We start from the raw sequence: 23,154 nt of genomic DNA, 5'->3' as shown, positions 1-23,154 counted from the left end.
GGTGTTGAAGCAGAATTGCAGAGGTTTTTGATCCATATTAGCTATATTGCGTAACTCCCAGGGACCTACAATGCCTTCTTGGACACCCTCCAACTCAGTTGCTTTAACTGTTTCCGTATGCTGAGATATCTGTGAAATTGTTGGATAGATGTACGTAGTGTTTCAGACTGTTTCCGTGCAGCATTTGTTGAGCGCCGCAAGCTGATATCCTAGGGTGACTTAAAGCGACCAAACCAGTGGTTTGACATTTTGAATTCCACTCTTGGATACAGCTCTGCCGTTAACTGTTTGCATCGACTTCGGAATCATCATTCCTTAACCTTTACACCTTTCCCACGAAGCTCTTGGAATTCCTGAAATAATATCTTCTCCACGTCAAGGAAAGCTGCATGCCGACCAGCTCCTGCCTTTTTCGATTTGTACTTTGAATTTCTAAGTTTCTGTTCTTGGTTGATCCATGGATTATACGTGCTAGCTTTCACTTCGAACTTATAGCGAGCTTTAAATTCTCTAGCGGCCTTAGCCTTGTTCTTGTATTTCTTCCAAAGATATATGAACTCTAGCCTTTGTTCCCTTGTCCATTGATTTCTCTTGTCGGGGACCTGGATATCAGTACCTTTGCTGGTACTGTTCTTCGTTGTCTCAAGGGCCCTGAAGACTGCGCCAGTTGAACTTTGCTCATTTTCTGTGTCAAACTGAACTGGCCCGGTGTCGGTGGAAGCATCCATATATCCTCCAACACTACTGATTCATCATCGGTCTCAACACGACAGCCGGCAATGGCTGTATTGTTACATTGGTTACAAATTCCAACCTTAACCATGGGCTTATATTCTGGCTCATCTTCAGTATTCTGAATTTCGGGAGCACTCAAGACACAAACGGTTGACTCACATCGTATGCATTGATATTTTGTTGCCCCTCCACATAGGCAAACTCTCTCCATATTTTCACCGATCAAAGACGAAAACTCCATGCCACGTAAAAACATGATCAAATGTCCGTCATTTTAGCGGACGTCTCGGGAAAACTTTCGTAGGTTGAAAAAGGTCACGTCCGTAGGTTGTGATTGGTAGATTTCGATACATTCATTTGTCAACACAATTTTAGCGGACATCTCGGCAAATAGATGTAATGAACAGAAGGTAACTTTCATGGGTTCAAAAGGTCACGTCCAGAGGTTGTAATTGGTCGATTTCGATCCATTCATTCCGTATATCAACACAACAATATACAGAGAAAAGACCCTCGCATCAGTTTTAGGAAAGTGTACTGTTCAAGTGAAAAGTGATCACCAATGGCTTCTATTTACCGTGGATTATGCACAATTTCTTGACGTATCAAGGGAGATCACTACTATTGGTCTAATCCACGAATTGATGAAGTGTGCAACTGCATTCCCGAGCCTTCTAACGCATATTCACAAAACGCCATAGTGGTGAAGATGGAAAAACACAAACTGCGGCGAACAAGATGTCACTACAGTATGACACGTGCCTGATAGTCTAGCGGAGGTCCTGTACAAGCCATTGCTGAAAAAGGAAATGAAGATGACTTGCCGTGTATCTGGCCAAAGCAGGAGTGCGCCTGAAGGTGTATGGGTTCAAGAAGGAGGCATTGAGATTACCTGCGTGTATGAAATTGGCGTCAAGAAAGGACTTAGAAGTCTAAGAAAAGAAATAAGAGACAAACTAATACATCTCGTCCCGACCACTGACAATACAATCTAGGAAGACATCCGGAACCCACCCACGCCGCAAGTAAAACATGAAACTGGGTAGACGAATTTTATCTCCTTTGTTTATTGGTGTTGATATTGATTTACGGTATTTTATTACAGTATTGCTGTCGGTATTTATCATTGTTACCTTCCTTTTATGAAACACAATCTATACATGTGGAATGCAATGAAAATGTTGTTCTTTTTTAATTTTATATTGTTCGTTTAAATTTCGGGAAAAATAAAACTCACGCCAGTTCTATTTGTAAAATATTTCTGTTCCCCGAAAGTAACGACCCCCCCAAAGTAACAACCCCCCTAAAGTTACGACCCCCAAATGCTGCTAAATCCAAAAGAAGCGAGGGTCGCTACTATCAGAACTCTACGGTATGTCCTTAAATAAAAAAGTTGCGGCTAAGGGTAAAATATGCAGTTTTTGCGTGGCTTATACAAAGTGTGTACCATATTGCGGCATGATCTGATTTATTTATTTGTCCCTGGGAGTCGAGCGCCTGTCACGTGGTTTAATGTCGCGGTCGTTAGCGTGGTCTCGAGTAATTTTGTATTCATGGGTGATATATGTTGTCCAAGATCGATTTTTATCTAGTTATTCGTTCATCTTTGTTGCTTAGGTTTCACACGCCGGCTTTTCTACACTCGGCTTGTCTTCTAACTGTGGATTACAACGAGGACTCTTTTAATTACTTACATTGAAACAAGTTGTTGGACAATAACTCAAAACGTGGAATGAAGTAGTGTTTTGGTTTACCCAATTTATGTACCGCTAGAATTCACGTGCCACTTCAACTAATATTGGAAAAGGCTGGATGGTCTAATGAGACCACATTTGCTAGACATTATAATGTTCCTGTTGAAGGCACCAAAGCATTTCAATTTACCAAGGCAGTTTTCTCAAGATTAGATACCATGCTATATTCCTATACATGTAGTGTTTTGAACTGTTGTTAATTTTTTGAAAAGACAATCTCTTCATGTCATTGCCTTAACAGCATATCTTTAAAGAGTAAGCTCTGTTTACATTTAGCTTATGTTACTGGAGTTGCCACTGTTCAATATATTAAAGTTATTTTGTTACTTTGGAACATGCTAGTGTGATTAAGGTTTTTCCACACATTCACCTGTAACCTATATTTAGAGGTTATTTCATAGTATTAGATTGCAGTCATCTCGGCTACGAAATCTCACATGATCCTTAATGTGGTGACGTGGAAGAAATTGAAAATTAAACGAAACTTACCTGTAAGTTGGAGTTTGATTGAGATTCTTCTAGTCACCATAACAATTTGGGATCATACCCTATGAGGGCTGAATTGAGTTTGCACCTTCAAAGGTCATACAATATTTTAACATTGCCACATGATTGTGGTCTGTTATTGATCAAGAAGACTACAATCTACTTTTAACCCTTTAAGACCCAGATTTTTTTTACACCATATTTTTTCCCCCGAACGACGACAACATTTTGAGTCACAGATCATCAGGATTTTAATTAAATGCTATAAAACCATATATGTATGTATTCCTTATAAAATTATCTTTCCAAAAAGCTGTGTTTTTATGTAATTAATAACAATTTGAGCCTTTCAGGGTAAGCACAGTACTTGCTCACTGTTTGGGATGAACCCTAAAAGATGAAAACACTGTCATATTTCATCATGGAAAAGATCCCTGCCTGGTTTAGTTTTATGTTAACCAGATTCTGCAATTTCTAAGGAACAGAATGCAAAAAACCCCTTGTGAATATCATAAAAAGAACAGAAATTATGCATTTTTTTGTAATTTCGATCCGGCTCCAAAATGTCAAGCCTTTCAACAACAAACCTGATCTGAAATCTAATAACAGGCAAAGGAGTTTAGAAAAAACCCTTCCATTTGCTCAAAAGGTATATCAAAAGCACAAAACATTTCAGTGTTCTGAATACAATAAAATAAAAATTCTGAATACAATAAAATTCCCTGAAATTCACAAGCCAGTTGCAATCAGTTCTTGCTAAAAGTTGCAGAGACTAAACTCTCGATTCCAAATGTTCAGAAGAAGACAATGTTGTTTGTGTAAATGCAAAGTACATGTTCAGCAGTCTTTACTACCGCCAGTAAATAGGTGATGTATGCCATTTTTCCCAGCAATTTCTGTCCTTTGTGATGCATAACGGAGTGCAATTACAAGTAACACAGACAATTTGTGACTTGTATCGAAAGTTCTTTCCCAGATCCTGCACAATGGCTTTCTTTGCACAAACAGCACAGTCTCTTCTTGTGTCAGTCACCTCCAGGACATGTCGTCTGTCATTTAGCCTTTTCTCATCTGCCTCAGATAGAGGGAGGGAGGGGGGTCGACCAGATTTTCGACGAAATGACCTTTGTCCAATCAGCTGGCGAGCAACTTCCATTCGGAAGTCAATAAACTCCTGGGAGGACTGGGGATTTGCTTTCCTCATTATAATAAAAGAATCAAGAAGGCAAACCTCCAGGCCATACCCTAAGAGCTTCTTCCATGCCTTTCTTGACTTTCTGACCACAGAAAAGGTCTTGATAAGCTGATCTGATAGGTCCACCCCACCCATGTACTTTTGGTAGTCCACTTGGGCAGGGGGACATGGAACATCGACTTGCTCACGCCCATTCTTCCGTGGTATAGTTGGAAGGGTGCCATCAGGATTTTTAGGTGGGTGAATTGTTGAAAGAAGGTAAACCCCACGCCTGTCAAACCAGCTCATAGCAACAAGTTGATCATGGATTCTAAACTGGTAATGGCCCCTGGGCAGGCGCTTTTCGTCAGCTTTTGCAATAAGAATATCTTTAGGAAATCCTTTCCTTCCAGCTCTGACTGTGCCACAGCAATAAATGCCAGAGTTCATCCGTTCAATGAACAAATGAGGGTCACTGTAGAAATTGTCCATATACAAATGGTGGTTGTTCCCTTCAATTGGTGCAGTGAGATCTCTGACAACACGCCGAGCCAATTTTTTTTCTGTGTTGCCCCCCTCTTTACCAAGATACACTTGAAATTTGTACACATAGCCAGTAAGGGACTCTGATAACACCCATAGTTTTATCCCCCATTGGGTTGGTTTGTTGCTGATGTACTGTTTGAACGACAGTCTGCCTTTGTGAGGGACCATGGTTTCATCAATTGCAATATCCCTTGAAAGCTTATACTCCCTGCTGATGTTGCGGGAAATAATGTTCAGAAATTCTCTGACTCTGTAAAGTTTATCATATCCAGGATCACCAACTGGGGGTGCAACAGAATTATCAGCCAGGTGGAAATAACGCCAGATTTGTAAAAATCTGGTGCGTGACATTACATTGCTGATACCCTCTTGGTGAATAAGATAATCTTCTTTCCAGTACATTCGAAAACGTGGAAGCTTGATAATGCCCATCAAAATTATTATGCCTATGAAAGCCTCCATTTCTTCCCTTGTAACTGGGTGCCATGTCTGTTTATGTTTGTTTGGGTCAGTTCCAACCATAAAATTATAATAACTGTTGGTTTCCCGGACAATCATTTGCCAGATGTCATCAGTGAAAAGAAGATCAAAATAAAAATTAGCTGGATTGTTCTCTGGATTCACAAATCGTCTAGAAGGACCTGGTGCTGGCTCAGTGAATGGTTGGGATGCTGTGTGAATTCCTGCATCTCTAGACCACTGCAATTCTGGATCAGCATTGCGTGGTTGTCTTCTGTTTTGGCGACCACGGCGAGATCCTCGAGGAACCCCCCTGAAGCGCAGTCTTTGCCCTCGTCTTACACGCGCACCTCTTCCTCGACCACGAGTACTTGTAGGACTCACACTACGATCACGTCCGCCATTATCACTGACTTCTTCATTGCTAACATCTGCATGTTTATAAAAAGAAATTCACATAAGAAGACAAAGAAAAACGAAGTGAAATTATTCGTAAATGACAAATATTTTTCTCCAAATGTAAACAAAGAGCACAAACCTACCAGAACCATCGCTATTTTCGATGAATTCACTCTCACTTTCGCTTGAATCGCCATTGTTTTCGCTTTCTGACACATCTGGTAAGTCTTCCTCGCTTTCATCATCGAAATCACTGACTTCTTCATCATTTACAACTCTCTCCAGAACCTCTTCCAAAGTAAAATACCGCGCCGCCATCTTTAAATCGCCAGCAGTATTCACACAAGAAAATATCGAAGAAAAAACTGTGTCTTGCGAACAGGAATTCGCCAGGAACTGACTCGATAAGAGCATAACATTTCAACGTATCCAATAATAAGCTTTTTACTTCAATCCCAGAATGCCAGTCGAAGTAAGCCCACATTTTGAAGACCACGTGTTGAATCGTACAAATTTGTACGATTGGGTCTTAAAGGGTTAAGACTGATCATGCGCATGCGCGTTGCAATCTCACCTGATCCCTAAATGTTATGGTGACTAGAAGAATCTCAATCAAACTTCAACTTCCAGGCAAGTTTCGTTTAATTTTCAAAATTTGGGCCACATTTTCTCTTTTATTAAGTTGTTTGTTGCACATTTTAGATCGACTATTGCCCTGCTATACCCATCTGTGCATCCGTGTATGACAAACCTCCAATTCACTAATTTATGGTTTCCATCAATGTGCCAGAAGTGATTGGTAGTTTTTACATTGTACTGCCTCCTTTGAATTGCAGATCACCTACGCAGTGCTCTACCAACAGGATCAATTTTACTAACAATGCCTCTTCTGCGGTGTCTTTGAACAAAAATACCACGAGCTCGCAGTCCACCATTCAAATAGGACTCGCCAACACAAGGAGACTGGCTCAACATTCCTACAACAACAGTATAAAGTTCTTCATCAGTTATTTCCACAAAGCTTTTATGAAGGCCAAACTCTTGTCTACGTCGGTACAGGGTACTCTCGCTTATTCCAAGCAAAGCTGCTATTCCTTTCCAATTCATCCCCTTTTCTCTGAGAGTTTCAACTTGTTCTTTAGTAATGCTAAACCTAGGCCTTCCTCCTGTAACCGCCGCCTGGTTAGCTCAATTGGGAGAGCGCCGGACTGCTGTGCGGGAGGTCGAGAGTTCAATACCGGCCGGACCAACAATCAGGGTCTTAAAATTAATTGAGAAGAATATGCTTCCTTTCTTTAACATCAAGAAATGGTTAGATATTCTAGTCTTCTCGGATAGGGACGAATAAATGGAGGTCCTGTCTCCTGCAGGGTTGGGGTAGGAGACGTTAATTTCCCACGCACGAGATTACTGTGTGATGGATGTCCTCCCTGGGGTGGGTTGGGTGGGTAGGTGAAATCGCTACGGACTAAACACGGCTGCCAGAGGCGCCTGTCTGATTTCAACCTTAAAAAAATTGTAACTAAACACGTATGTTGTTTAGAGAAATAGAGACCTTTACCTTTACCTTTACCTGTACTGGGTTTCTCGAAAACGCAGACCGCAGACCGCAGACCGCATGCAGACCTCGAAAACACAGACCTGAAAAAACTGTTTTCGACATTTTGAAGAGAACCGTGGATGTGAAGCAATTTCTCGGCGAGGGAGACTTGGTCAGTAACAAGCATTGATCATGATTAAAACACCACACGAGTACAAACAGGTAACATACGAGTAACATACGAGGAACATACGGAACATACAGATATATACGAATACATACGACTAACATACGAGTAATATACGACTAACATACGAGTAACACAGGGGTACATACGAATACAAACGAATACATACGAATACATGCAAGTAAAAAAATACGAATAAATACGAATAAAATTCGTGCGAGTAAATTATTATGCAAAGCAACGACAACTCACCTAAAATATAACATGAGAAAGCAAAAGATATCAGATATTTGCTCGTTACGCATTACTTTCCCGACTAAGGAAAGATTGCGTTTCAAGCGCAAAGATCTTTCATATTAAACTGGTGGCCTGGGGTCATGCCAAGTAATCCGATGTGCACAAAAATTGGCCTGTCGCGCAGCGGATGGTCTTCACGTGTTCAATCTTTACTGCGCACTGAACAGATTGAAGAGCATAATACCGATTTACAGATGACGCAGTTGTGGAAGGAACCGCGATGTAGATGTAACTAACAGCGGCATGACCCCAGGCCACCAGTTTAAAATCAAGGATCTTTGCTCTTGCATCGTAATCTTTCCTTGTTCGGGGAAGTAATGCATGACGAGTAAACATCAAATATATTTTGCTCTCTCGTGTTATATTTTACGTAAGTTGTCGTTACTTTGCATAAAAATTTACTCGTATGAATTTTACACGAATGTTTTCGTATTTTTTACTCGTATGTATTCGTATGTACCCGTATGTTACTCGTATGTTGGTCGTATGTTACTGGTATGTTAGTCGTATGTATTCGTATGTATCCGTATGTTCCATTACTCGTATGTTACTCGTATGTTACCCGTATGTACTTGTGTGGTGTTTTAGTCATGATCACAAGCATAACGTGCGACCGGAAGTCGGCAAAGATCAATTTGAAGATTTGTTTCATGTTGAGCCAGTGGTCTGTAAACTAACAAATTTTGGTCAAAGTCGCTCTCGGTTACTTCAATAATACTTACTTCGGTAATTCACGCCCAGACGTCCAACGCTGAGAGCGGGACAAAACCATATATGGCTCCTTAAATGGTCATTCCCTTGTTTCAAGTCGCGTTGTACCACATTCCTTGAATGCAAAAATTCAAGTCCCTCGGCGATAGCAATTGCTGTCGTGGGAAAAACCAGTAAAAAATGTTGAAAGGCTTCCCCTGCTTATATTCTATCGAGGCAATGCAAAAACTCGAGGAGATCTGAAACCTAAACATTACAAGCGAATGGCAGGAAATCAAAACGCTCGTATTCCATCATTATAAGAACCAGTTTAGGACAAACAGCAACCGCAGATTTTGTAACATCTTCGTCTCCTTCACCCTCGCCGAAAAAAAATCGCTTCACAACTACGGTTCTCTTCGAATGTCGAAAGAAAATTTTTCGAGGTCTGCGTTTTCGAGACACGGGGTCGCACGTAATGCTTGTTACTGACCAAGTCTCCCTCGCCGAAAAAATTGCTTCACAACCACGGTTCTCTTCGAAATGTCGAAAACAAACTTTTTTAGGTCTGCCTTTTCGAGGTCTGCGGTCTGCGGTCTGCGTTTTCGAGGTCTGCGTTTTCGAGACACCCTACTGTATTAGCTTCTCTACTAGGAAACCAAGCTGGTGATCTTCTTTCGTTTATTTCTCTCTGAGTCTTGGTGGTGTGGATTTCCTGCAACAAGCTTTGTGAAACCGAGAGCAGGTCTTCCACGAGTTGCTTCAGTTCATCACTGCGAGTAGTACACTACTTGAGCGGTTTAGACCATCAACCGTAGGGCCTAAAAAAAGTCTGAAATAATCCGTGAAAAATATATATCTCTAATTTGTAAAACTGATATGTAAAAATGATCTGGAATAAATCTGTAAACTGATATGGCAAAATCCAACAATCCAGAAATGTTTAAACTATATGGAAAAATTAAAATCATAAAACGCAGACTCAAAATGGCTTCTTCTTAATCTTGTTTCCAAATTAAAACGCTTAATTTTTGTTATCATTTTATTTATAGTATAAGAGATGTGTGATTATAATATTCATTTAGCATTACTTGAGGATGATAGAAGTTATTGTCCTTTTAGTGATAAAACTATCAAAGAAAATGAAATTGTTCAAGAGAAATGTTGTGAGACTCAAAATGTGAATTTAATAGATGGTTCATTTGTTTGTATTGATTGTGGATTAGTTCATAGCTATGATTTGGAAGATTGCAAGTTCATTGATTTTGATAACAATATGTATAAATTCCGGAAAAAATCAGTCTATATCAGAAAATACCATATAGAAAAAGTTATTTATGAAATTAATGATAAATATAAAATTCAAATATCTCGAAATGATATAAATAAAAATTTTAAAGTATTTGATCTTATTGAAGGTATAGAACCTCAAATAAACAGTGGAAGAAAAAGGATAATATCAATGAAGTTTATAATTGTTAAGCTGATTCATATGATGAATTTATCATCAAATGAAATAAAAGCTTCAGAATCGAAAGAGACTATTAAACAATGTAATAAGTATTGGTCTCAAATGAAAAATCTTATTGGAGATGAAATTGATTCATTCCTTAATCAGCAAATTTAGAATCATATTTTTAGAAAATTTGTCTTCTAATGGGCACATGTCTATATATTATCAATTCATCAATAACTTTAACGTGATTTAGAATCATATGTTCATCGAATTGAAGCCCTCTCAAACATGAACTCAATTCAGTTAATATCTTTTCATCGGATTTGAAAGCAAACTTACACATCTCAATATTTTTCTAATAATTCTTTAATTGCAAGAAGGTTTTTAATACTATTCCAGATCCAGACACAATACCAAGGATAATTGGGTTTAGTGTTACACCACCAACGATGGTTCCAGTAGCACCCATCCAACAGATGTTACTTGACCAATGACATGTTTTCTATTCATTATTTTATACATTCTATTAAATGTCCAATATTTCTTGTGATAGAATTTATATAAATTTTTCAATTCATCGATTTGGTCTTTATTCAGTTCTGATATGTGATTCCAATTGGAAAACACTTCTTTTTTTCATATATTTTTAGATATATTAGTCCAGTTTCGCCATAATGAAATAACCATAATTAGGCTTTCCATCTAATTTTATACGCGAGGGACTTGTATCAATTTTTAAAGTTGTGTTATTTTGAAAGTAAAAATTAATGGTGAATGTTAGATTAGTCCAACCTGTAGTTTTTATAATCGGTATTTTTATATTATTAGTAGATGCGAATTCATTTTTATTCAATTCAAAATTTAAAAATCCAGCTATTGGAGAATTGAAACCATCACTGACTGTTATTGTGTATAATCCCGCATTTTTTATGATTATACCGGTTTTGTCTTTTGGATCGACTGTGAAATCTGAATCAGAACTTTGATGGACTTTGCTGGTGTGGTCTGAGGAAGCATTAGCATACCATGATACTTGTGAAGAGTTATTATGAGCTAATGAACCTCTAAACCATATTTTTTTTGTTGCTTCATCTACATAATACTTTGTGGCTGGGCTGGTTGGTATTTTTGGTTGACGAATCATTAGTGGTGCATTGAAAAATATAAAATCGTTGTGAACTATACTATACAATTTATCCCAAACATCTTTAACTGGTAAGTTATTGTCATAACCTTCAGAACCGTAAACGACTACCCAAATATCTAAGTTCTGATCATATACCTGACCTAATTTGTTTTTCATCACAATGTCAACCATTAAATAATTAGGTGTTGCATCGGTCCATTTTGTCATATGAACAATACTTGTAACATGGTTTGAAAATCGATTAATCAGTTGTCTCGAGACTGTCTCGACAGAGCTTGTAGCACTTAAACCTAATGCATTGTGATGGATCTTATTTGATTTCCAGTATAATTCAAGGGCAATTGTATATTCTGATTTATCAGCTTGATACATGTTGCTTCCAAGCCGTGATGAATAATGACCTTTATTAGTGTGCAAATCGAGCTTGAGTGGTTTTACACGATTATTAAATTCATGAAAGTCACTATGATCAGTACGTTTTTGCCCAGAGATGTCATCTTCATCACTGAATCGGCCGGGATCATACATAACATACCTGAGATCATTACTCAGTCGACTGCTAACACCACGAGAAATGTGGTCATCAGCATATTATTTGGTTGAACAATCGTTGTCATCGGTTGGATCGCCAACATATTTGATTTGTTTGTTTCTTGCAGTGAATCTTGTTGTTGAGACTGAATTTGAATATGATCTTTTAATCCGACCTATTGATGTTTGTGAGAACCTATTGAGAGTTTGGTTTAAAATTTGATACACAATATCGTTTTTTAAAATATGATAGTCTTGCAAACCAAGAGCTGAATTTTCGTTTCCACCTAAATCGACGAAATTTTTGTTTTTAAAATTTTTTATTTCTTTACCGCCTAAATCAATATCACCAGTCATGGTGTCGCCAGATAACCTTAATGTTTTAGCTATTTCATCATCAACATATGTTTTATTAACAGTGTCATCATTATCGGTTGGTGTTGCTAACTCAATCACTTTTTTTGTCTTGCTGAAAACTCAATGAAACCTTGATGATTGAATCCTCTATTTTGTAAATCAGTTTTCAAAATTTCATAACCAGATTTTGTTAATTTTTCAAGCGAATCTAATGGAATAATTTTTTTCATATCTTGATGAAAAATATTTGATTCAGGAATAGAGATCAACCGATTTTCATTGAGTAAAGTGTCAAGATCACTTTTTGTGGTGACATTGAAACTTAAAGGTTTGGGATTTTTATCATTTTTTCATTAAGATTTATATCATCAGTCATGGTCCCACGAGCTAAATCTAATTGTTTTGCATTTTCATAGTCAACATATTTTTTATTGACAGCATCGCCATTATCAGTTGGAGGACCTAAATTTTCTATTTTTCTTTCATTATTAGTAAGAGACTTATCAAAAGTTATTTTACCAAAAATAGTGCTGTCATTTTGTGTATTAATATAAGCATTAAGATCAGCGACATCAGCTTTTTCATTGTCTAACTGATCAAATTGAGCCTAAAAAGTAGTTCTTGCAGTATTAAATTGGGTTTTATCAAGTTTGGTGTTTAATTGAGAAACATTGACAGCATCTTTTACATCGACACCAGCACCCATAGGGTACTGGGGTCTAATGACGGACGAACGCGTTTCCATTAGGCTCTTCATATTTTTTGTTTACTGGCCGCTACACCCTGCCTTAAGTCATCTGCTACACTCGAAGAGCATACTAAAAACCTAGCCAAAGCAACTACACTCGCTAGCGAACACCGGACACTTAAAGTGCAGCGTACACACAGGATTAAAACACCTATGGTTAAATTCACCAAACATGGCCTAGTGGTATTACAACTACCCGAACCTTCAAGTACCATTCGCTTTCCTAGCGCAGAAGTCATCTTACAAAGCGGAGATGTTCATCCACAGCCCGGACCAACGTTAAACCACCATCATAACGACGTATCGGAAAATACACGCCGTGTGATATATTCATGTTCTCAATTGATTCATTGCGGCAAAAACATCAGCAATCCACCGATCGACCAAGATTTGAAATCCCATCTACAAAATCTCGGGATTTGGAACTCCTGCAATTATATTAGCAATTCTAGAACTCTTAACATCAAGACAATTACTCATTCTAGACGCAATTCAAGAATAACAACCTCCCAAAGGTTAACTTCGGCAGGATCGAATATTAATAACTGTGTTATTTCTCCTGGCAAACATGCTAATATAAAGAGAATAATTCCCGTGAGGATTACCGAACGTGTTCAAGCTTTTAAAAGACGTAAAGCCCCATCAGTACGTGTTATCAAGCTAACACCTTTGGCGGCCCCTGCCCTAAACAACACGCACAGCAACATCAGCAGTGGCGACAACAACAACAACTCGATAGCTGGTAAGAAAGCGATGCTAACAAGCCTTTCCCTATTGAACGCTCGTTCCCTCTTTCCCAAGCTGGACGAATTAACAGCATTGCTGGCAACGAAACCAGTCGACTTAGTCGCTATCACAGAGTCGTGGCTGCGTAGTGATATCGATGACAGCCTCTTGTCAATGAGTGCTTTTAATCTTTTCCGTAAAGATCGTGTACCTGGCCGAGGTGGCGGAATCTGTGTTTATTTGAACAATGTGATACCTTGTAAGCGGCGCTTGGACTTAGAAAACCCGAATTTTGAATGCCTATGGCTTACTTTGCGTCCCAGACGCCTGCCAAGACCTCTATCTGGCATAGCTATTTGTGTTGTTTATCATCCTCCAGGTCGACCTGCCGATAGTCACAAAGAACAGAATGACTATTTAATTAATACTACTGACCGGTTACGTAACGAACACCCTGATCATGGTGTGGTCCTTCTTGGCGATTTCAACGATTTTGAATGCAGTAACTTGGTTACTCATCACAGTTTAAAGTAAGTCGTCCAACAACCTACCAGAGACTCTGCTATACTAGATCTTATACTAACGAACATGTATAATTTGTATAGCAGTCCAACTACTCATGCTCCGCTAGGCTCAAGTGATCATAACATCGTACTCTGGCATCCTAGCCAAGTGCACAGGTGATACCCTGGGGTTAAATCCACAAAACGCCTGGTGCGCCACTACCCTTGATCTGGAATCGACGCTTTGGGAAGATGGGCTACTACACGTGAATGGTTCATCGACCTTGGACCCAGCCCGTCTGTTGACGATCTAGCATCTTCGTTTATTATCCAACTAACAGACGCCATTGATCGGATCCTCCCTGCAAAGACCATCAAGCTGCATCGAACAGATAAGCCATGGATAACTCCTGAACTCAAGCTCATGATTAAAGACCAACAGAAAGCATTTCACAGCGGCAACATCCCAACCTGGCGCTCTTTGAAATACAAAGTCCAGCAAGAAATAACGAAGAGGAAAAAGTCCTTTTATAAGAACAAAATACAAAACCTAAAGAAAGACGACTGCCGCAAGTGGTGGAACTTTATCAATCAAATGTCTGGCAGATGTGAAAAGCCATCCCTTATTTCACTGGAGCGTGACGGGAAAATCATAAGCAAACAAGAACTCTTCAAAAGTTTAAATCGATTTGACGTTTCAGTTAATGCGGACATACCGCCACTTGACAGTAATCTACTACCAGCTTTCCTCCCTGCTGAGGCAGAAGCCCCATTTTTGCAACCCCACGAGGGCTGCAAGAAGTTACTCGCCATAAAAGCCTCCAAGGCCCATGGTCCAGACAACTTACCCTGCCGTATTGTCAAAGAGTTTGCTTACGAACTAGCTGAACCTATCACCACCATCTTGAACACATCACTCCGATCTGGCACTGTACCAGCAGCCTGGAAAGAATCTAATATAATACCCATCCCAAAAGTACATCCACCTATGGATGAGGGCGACACCAGACCTATTTCGTTGATTCCCTGTCTGTCCAAAGTCCTTGAGGACTTCGTAGTTACATGGTTAATTGACGAAGTCAAGGATAAAATCGACCCAAATCAGTTTGGGTGCCTGAAGGGAACCTCAGCAACGTATTGTTTACTGGACATGATTCACACCTGGCTTACGTACCTCGACTCACCCGGGCGACACCTCCGCCTTTGCTTTCCAGATTTCTCTAAGGCTTTCGATCGTATCGGGTACAACGTGCTGACAGAGAAGCTTCTGGGCTTAGGAGTTCGCATATTTTTAATACCGTGGATAATAAGCTTCCTGACTAACCGTCGACAACGCGTTAAGTTACCTGGCTCCATCTCTGACTGGCTTCCAACAACAGCCGGCGTCCCCCAGGGAACAAAACTCGGTCCAATATTGTTCCTGGTGATGATAAATAACTTGAACGTCTCTAATCATGAATCCTGCACTTGGAAGTTCGTAGATGATGTATCGTTGTCTGAGGGGCTCGTAAGGAACAGCACTCAACCATCCAAACAAGTCTCGATACTGTCGCCTCTTGGAGCTCCAGTAACTGGATGAAACTCAACGCTAAAAAGTGTAAAGAAATGCGGATATGCTTTCTCAAGGAACCCACAGAGCTCCTTGATTTGAAGATCGGCGACCAACAATTAGAGCTTGTAACTTCACACAAAGTACTTGGCCTGATGATTCAGAATAACTTAAAATGGAACAATCACATTGAAGCTACTGTCACCAAGGCTTCTAAACGTCAACACATACTCAGAGTACTCCGTCGAGGGGGTGTGGAGATGAATGATTTAACCACTATCTATATCTCACTGATACGATCTGTTCTTGAATATTGCTGTGTAGTATGGCACCACGCCCTCCCCTCCTACCTTTCACAAGAGCTAGAACGAATACAGAAGCGTGCTCTTAAAATCATAGTACCTACTTTATCTTACCCAGAAGCTCTGCAATTACTTAATCTAAGAACATTAGTTGAAAGACGTAGTGAACTTTGTGTTAAAACTCTTGAAAATATCTTGAGAAAAGGGCCACTTTTTAAACATCTCCCGAAAGAAAGAAAGCAAGTGCATCAGTATCAATTGAGGAACGCTAGCAATTTTTCAGTGACTAAATGCAGGACTGAAAGACTGCGCCGCAGCTTTTTCCTAAGGACTACTTTAGCCTTCAACAAATAATAGTTTCTTTATATATATATTTGCATACCCACATAGTTAAATGTTAATTCTCAATTATTTAATTAATTATCTTGTATTTCTAAACCCATTGTAGCCCAGTCCCTATCCACGCATGTAATTTTATATATTTGTTAAATAATTGTAACCACATTGTAATTCAGATTTTCTGTGAAAATGTGAGAAATAAACTTATCTACCCTTATCTACCCTACCCTAAATTTATTATTTTATTGTTTCCCATATCAAAATCACTGGACATAGTTTTTGATCCATCACTGTGAATATATTGGCCAACGTAAACTTTTGTGCAAGCCTCTTGGGGATCAGTTGGATTTTCAACATTTTTGAGTTGTTTATTTTCCATGTCATAGTCTCCATCATCGCTTAATTTAAATCCAATACCTGGCAACCTCTTTGTCCTGTTGATGTTTCACTACAATCGGATGATCTGGAATTTAGCAATCCATTCGAATAACTCATTCTATGTATATAAGAACGATCCTTCGCAGTAAAGCACTATTTGAGCAATAGTGGAAATCAGACCTGAAAAAAAAATTTCAGGCCTGTACGGTATTCGAACCACTGACCTTTTTTTTCAGGTCTGATTTCCACTATTGCTCAAATAGTGCTTTACTGCGAAGGATCGTTCTTATATACGTCTCATAACCGCAGTTCACTCATATGTTTCATATGTTTGTTGTTGTTCGATTTATCATCTACGGGTTTATATCGAATTAATTTGATGGCCTGCTCCCAGTTGGCTTGTTAGCTCAATTGGTAGAGCGCTGCACTAGTATCGCAGAGGTCAGTGGTTCGAATCCCGTACAGGCCTGAAATTTTTTTTTCAGGTCTGATTTCCACTATTGCTCAAATAGTGCTTTACTGCGAAGGATCGTTCTTATATACGTCTCATAACCGCAGTTCACTCATATGTTTCATATGTTTGTTGTTGTTTAACTCATTCTATATTGATTACATATATTAAATTCGTTCATTTAGGTTTTTTGTAATTGTTTTTTTAGGATTGTCGGTGTATAAAAATGAATAATCACCAAGTGTTGCTGCTCGATATTTATTCATTGGAGCGTTATTTTCTCTACATATCAGACTTTTTTCATTATTACTTGGGAAATCATATATGCAAAAATGGCTACAATTCAATCTTATATCTTTTGGTGTTCTGAAATAACTCTGGCTTAAATAAATAACAGAGCAGTTTTTATGTCTTCCTCCAATGAAATACTCAATTAATGGTTTTTGGTTCTTATCACAAACAAAATCATCGAATATCACAATTTTCTGCGAATCATCATTCATTTCAGATACTGGAATGATTGAATCATTACTCGCTTCAATAACAAGATAACCTACCCCTTTTCAATATTGGTTCTAGTTTTATCATCAAATATTTATATTTGCTTTGTTCGAGGTTTTTACCATATAGATATATTTTATCGAAATATAACAGTCGATGAAGCATATGGATCAATAAATTAGTCTTACCAGAGCCTCTTGGGCCACATATCAATAAACGAAAACAATCCTTAGGCATGTATTCATGTCCTTTACTCTGTTTGAAATCATTTTCACATTCTTCAACATTGTACCCAGGTATTCTCATGATATATTTAACAATTATTCCACGAGCGTGCGTTGGATATGAGATGATAGATAGCCAACGAGGCTATAATCATCTCATATCCAACAAGCGGGAGTGGAATAATTGTTTTATTAAAAAACGACCCTAAGACATTAGACAAATTTACTCGACTTTTACTTTATAAGAAGAAACCGGATGTTACGATGTACAGATATTAGATTATGGTATATTGGCTGATATACCATAATGGCTAAGCCAATAAAAAGTCGTGAATTGCATTATCCAATGATCCAGTTTTTAATAAATGAATTTATTAAAAACTAGATCATTGGATAATGCAATTCAAGACTTTTTATTGGCTTAGCCATTATGGTATATCAGCCAATATACCATAATCGACAAATATGGCAAGCGTACGTGTCAGCTTAAAATTAAAAGGGAGCTAAAAATTTAATAAAATTTAATAATTTAATTTAACGTTTTTAATCACAAGTAACCCAAGCATTTAAAAAAGGCGAAATATCCTCTGCAGAAAGAGAATCAAGAAACAAACAAAATAGATGATTCAAGAGCAGTATTGAATCAGTGTATAAGTCGTTATGAAACAAAACTTGAAACAACAGTTGGACAAGGTTTAAAAAGAAAATAAAAAGGAGGAAATGTGTTTTTCAATGATCCAAAACATCTTTTGAAACAACTCGAACTTATCATTGGCGAAATGACAGCTGGCGATACAAGTATACAAATGAGAAACACAGATCAAGCTATTTTAGACACTCTTCTCAGGTTAAAAATAATTTATAAAAACAATACAACAAAATCGTAAATCGTTCGACTCACACTGAAATCACTTTACCAGCTGGTGTATAGACTTATGAAAATTTTAATGAATACATTAAATCTCAAATAAAAATAGATGATAAAACTTATCCAACAACATTAAAATCTGATGAAACGATATTTAGAGTTGAAATAACACTAGCTAATAATTATAAGCTCGATCTTCGAGACAGTAATTTTAATGATCTTATTGGTTTTGAAAAAGTTGTTATAAGTTCTGGAACTCATGTTGGTCCAAAGATACCCAATTTATCACAAGACACTGATATTCTAAACATTCATTGTGATCTCATTGATCAGAGTATGGTTGATGGACAAGAAACAGACATCATCTACAGCTTTAGTACAAGTGTTCTCAATCGATCATTTAGTTTCACTCTTGGACTAAAAAGAGTAACATAGTCCAATTAACAGAAAGAGAATATCAAGAATCCGCATCTATATCACTGACGGTAAAAGAAGAATCATTAAATTAAATAATCAAGATACAGCTTTTTCATTCATATTAAAGTCGATAAATTAATATTACCAATTGATATAAAGAGATCAATTGAACTGAAGAAGATCTATCATCCAAAATTGGGTCGTTTTGTCTATAAACATAAGGGTTCTGGTATAATATTCGATAATTTAATGAAACCAATAAAACATGTGGCATCTGCTGTATTCAAAAATATTCCAAATCATTTACCGAAAAAGCTATTAATGCAGGTGTTTCACATGCTGGAGAACGTCTTGAAAAAGCCGTTTCTGAAAAATCATGTGATTATATGATGAAAAAATTACATGGAAATAAAAAGCTCTTTCTGAAAAATCAGGTGATTATATAATGAAAAAATTACATAGAATTGAATAAGCTGTTTCTAAAAAATCTGGTGACCATACAACGAAAAAATCAAATGGAAATGAAAAACCACTTAACAAGAGATTGAAAAAAGAAAACCAGAAAAACAAGAACAATCAAGAGATATGATTTTAAATCGTTTGATAAGTGGAAGTGGACGATAAAATAATCTAACTTATAATTATAATGACATTCAGAACCAGCGATTTTGTAGAACGAAATGAAATGACAAGATTTCAACTAGATGAAATTATTCGCTCACCAGCTAATGGTCAGGCGCAATCTGAAATTGTTTGTAAATTCAGTGTCAACGGCCGAAGTAGTTTTTTTGATCGGTATAATGCTTATTTTGAGGTCCAATTCCGATATGTGCATAGCTTCGATGCATATGACTACGGTTCGCTTTGTACGTGCATAAATTTATGGTTCGATACATATGCGTTAATGACCGAGCGTGAGGTTAAGATAGCTGGATATTGGCTTGGTTCTTCCATTTCATGGGAATTCTGCCTTCTGAGTCAATTTCCAAAGAAAGGGAAGTTGTCATGAGAGAGTGGATAGAGAACTACAGACAAGCGAGACAGAGAACTGTCAGAGCAGAGATCACGAAGGATAAAGCAGGTGCACTCCCCAAGCTGTTTACGTACAACCAAAAGCTCAAGCGGTGTGCGGAAAGGTTCTTTTTCGTAAAGACCGTGAGGAAGACTATGATTCTCTTAACTCTATGACCACAAGAGATTTCAAATCATGGCTATTGACAGTAGCCAACGTAAAACTAACGTTAAACATGAAAGTTATAAATCTCCGCGGGATCGCTTAGAAGTTCCTCATCGACATGTTATAACTTGGATTGTATAGGTTGTCTCTGTTTCTTTAATTTTTGGGAAAATCTCAGACTGCCGGCTATTTAGCTGTTTAAGAACCATGACTGGCAGTCGACCTCAACCAATTCCTAAGTATTATGAGTCAAAGGGGAAAACCGAGCGCTCGATATGAGATTTGTAAGTCTCCTCATAAATCTTCCTCATCGACATGTAGTAGTTTGGATTGTATAGGCTGTCTCGATTTCCCCATTGCCGCTCGTTTAGTTATTTCAGAACCGTGACCGGCAGTCGACCTCTAAGCCCTGAGTAAGACGCGACCGAGCGTTAGACTTGAGATTTATAAATCACTTCGGGATCCCTAAGAAGTTCCTCGTCGACATCTAATACTTTGGATTGTGTAGGTTCTCTTAATTTCATGGTTAAATTTTAGAAAAACATCCGATCATACAGTCGTTTGAGACCCTTGACCGGCTGCTGAGCTTGTAACCAGAGTGTAGGAACTTCAGAAAAAAACATCTTTCAACCTTTACTAATGACATTCAGAAAAAATCATGACACACCCAAAGTACGCCAGTTTTCAATGCACATTTAAGTCTTCCTCGCACTGTGGGTTGACTAGGAAAATCAGAAAAGAACAAGAATCTTGGAGCGGAGTGCATTCAAAGCCAGTCGATTAACCTCAGAAACGTTTTAGACAAAGTTAGTATTGAAACCGTTATCAATTTCAGCCTCCGTGATTAAATCAGTATTATCAAAATTAAAAAGAAGTACTTTTGATTCATCCTGATCATGTAGGCATTTCTGGATTAAAGGAGACTGTTGCTTGGCTATATCTAGACAAATAAAGCGCCGATACCCGGCTGGGTCACCAGCGAAACAAGTGCCCATATTTGGTCGACGAACTGTATACATCTTAGGCCGCTAAGAGGCTTAATGACTTAATGTTGAGACTGTGTGCTAGATAAAAACAAGGCGAGTAAAGATGCAGCCTTCGTGGACGGGGCGAGTAATGCATTCTTTTTATTCTTCAATATGGAGAGAGTCGATCGAGCTCGCCGTGTGGCACGGAAAATTCCTTTCTCTTTGTTTTCTGCCATATCTTTCTTCTTATACCCTTCTACCATGTACCAGCCAGACTGCGACTTGTCTGCGAGTAAAATCTGCTTTTGACGAATTAGAATTAATATCTCGCCTTCATCTAATTCGTTCTCTACTTTGTCGAGATGCGATCTCTTGGCAGCAGTCTTAGCGTTGTCAATGATTTCAGCCAATGTACGGTTAAACTGGTCTTCGTTGGTATTCCTTCAGAACTTGTTGAGCTCGCTGAACTTGAGTTTCTTTATCTCTTTCATTTACAGTTCCACTGAATCTACATTTGCCCATTTTAATTCCGCAACGGTTTCCTGTAAGAAGCTTTCCAAAGAGTCCATCAATTTCTAGTTGTTGGCTCTTATGGAGTCCGAGACTTCGTTTTTGGAAATCGATGACATTACAAGTTCAAGCAGCAAAGAAGTGAGAAACAAAAATGAAATTGAACTAAATAGAGGTCTCAATTAGGTTCATTCAGAGGCGTAGATGACTATCACCTGCTATACCCCTTTTAATGTACCTCTGGATTCCTGCCCATGATGCACCGACAGGGTACCCAGGCCGTGTAGTGTCTCGTGCCGACAAAATGTTTATTTCAATCTTCTTCGATAGCTCATTCGTCAGAAATAGCGATTATATGGCCTCATATCATAAATTTTAAATTCACCCTTAGTAAGTCTGAAAGGGTGCCTAATGCCCTCGCCGGATTACTGGCGCTCAGGCCACCATCCTTTTTTAGGCCGTCAGCTGAGGACCTAACATGAAATTATCACTACATTGTAGATCATTTGTTTTGAAAGGGCCAGTTTTTACCCATTTCGGTAAAATTTGCGCAAAGCAATTTCATATGGCATATTTGATCGATAATCTCGTTTTTGCCTTGTGATTGTTCTTTTGGGAAAAGTTGAAAAGATCAGCAAGTTATATTTACTCTTGCGTCGACTGCCATGTTAAATGTCCTTTTCTTTGCTTTCAGAAGTTCTCTATGATCTTGCTGATGTCCTGAAAAACTGCCAAGCTTCTTTGTTTGCTGACGACGCTGCTATTTATTGCTCATCTCAAACTGCTATTGATTTGGAAGCCAAATTAAATGAAGACTTAAATCACGGTTAAAGACTGATTAAATAAGCATAGACTTACCCTTAATATCAAAAAGTCAAAGCTAATGCTGATTGGTGGTCAAAAGAGACTCGTGACTGAAGCCATTGCGACAAGTAAACCTGAACATTAATGATGAAAGCATTGAACGAACTAGGCATTACAAATATTTAGGAGTTGGGATTAATGAAAATCTTGCCTGGTCTGACCACGTTGACTTAATATGCAGCAAAGTCTCAAAACGCTTAGGAATGATAAAACGTACTAAGCACTTACTACCTAATAAATCTAGGGAGATTATTTTCAAAACAATTGTTCTACCAATTTTTGATTACGCTGGCGTGGTGTGGGGTGATAGGTGTAATTGCATCCTTATGAACAGACTCCAAATTTTTCAAAATAAGGCTGCGGAATTAATAACTAATAAACCCCTTTTTACTTCAAGTCATGATGCACTGAAGTCACTGGGCTGGAAAGATTTAGATTATAGGAGAAAATTTCATAGGTTATCTTTTATTTTTAATTATACTACAAGAAATTATGATTTCAATTATGCATGAGGAAATTGAAATGATTTCAATTATGCATGAGGAATAATGATTTCAATTAAGCATGAGGAGATTCACGCCCATAATACAAGAAATAAATCTATGTTTTCTCTCCCTACAGTAAAAAACTACCTGAGGGTAATCTATAAGTCAACTTATATCTATGTTTTTTAATGAATGGAACTCTTTCAATGGATCACTGAAGACATCGGTAAATAATAGGATTTTTTAAATAATAGGATTTTTTATTTTTTTTATTTTTATATGGAAGTCCATCATGAAAACCACCCAAGGGTGATGTGGCTTCCTCCTTAAATAAAGTTTCACTTCACTTTACTTCACTATGAATTACATCTTGTGTTTAAACGGTA

At 38.1% G+C, this 23,154-nt stretch overlaps 1 protein-coding gene and 1 pseudogene across 2 annotated transcripts in view; both read left to right on the top strand.

Moving 5' to 3' along the window:
• The window catches only part of LOC148718943 (uncharacterized), a 279,110-nt pseudogene that overhangs the window by 192,443 nt on the left and 63,513 nt on the right, over positions 1 to 23,154 (top strand). The window lies entirely within an intron of this gene.
• On the top strand, positions 12,660 to 15,314 carry LOC148718948 (uncharacterized). Its single transcript, XM_088740044.1, has 2 exons — positions 12,660 to 13,762; positions 13,988 to 15,314. The coding sequence occupies exons 1-2, from the start codon at positions 12,660 to 12,662 to the stop codon at positions 15,312 to 15,314; spliced, it is 2,430 nt and encodes an 809-aa protein (XP_088596170.1).

Source organism: Stylophora pistillata, chromosome 12 (genome assembly GCF_964205215.1).
Source record: "Stylophora pistillata chromosome 12, jaStyPist1.2, whole genome shotgun sequence".
Classification (NCBI taxonomy): Eukaryota; Metazoa; Cnidaria; class Anthozoa; order Scleractinia; family Pocilloporidae; genus Stylophora; species Stylophora pistillata.
The sequence above is the reverse complement of the archived record's forward strand: the minus strand, read 5'-3'. Positions and strand labels throughout refer to the sequence as shown.

Bases quoted from the DNA above. Each gene is read 5' to 3' on its own strand.
- LOC148718948 (XM_088740044.1), top strand. From the start codon at position 12,660: ATGGTTAAATTCACCAAACATGGCCTAGTGGTATTACAACTACCCGAA. The intron at 13,763-13,987 runs GTAAGTCGTCCA...CGCTTTGGGAAG, and splicing joins GTTACTCATCACAGTTTAAA to ATGGGCTACTACACGTGAAT.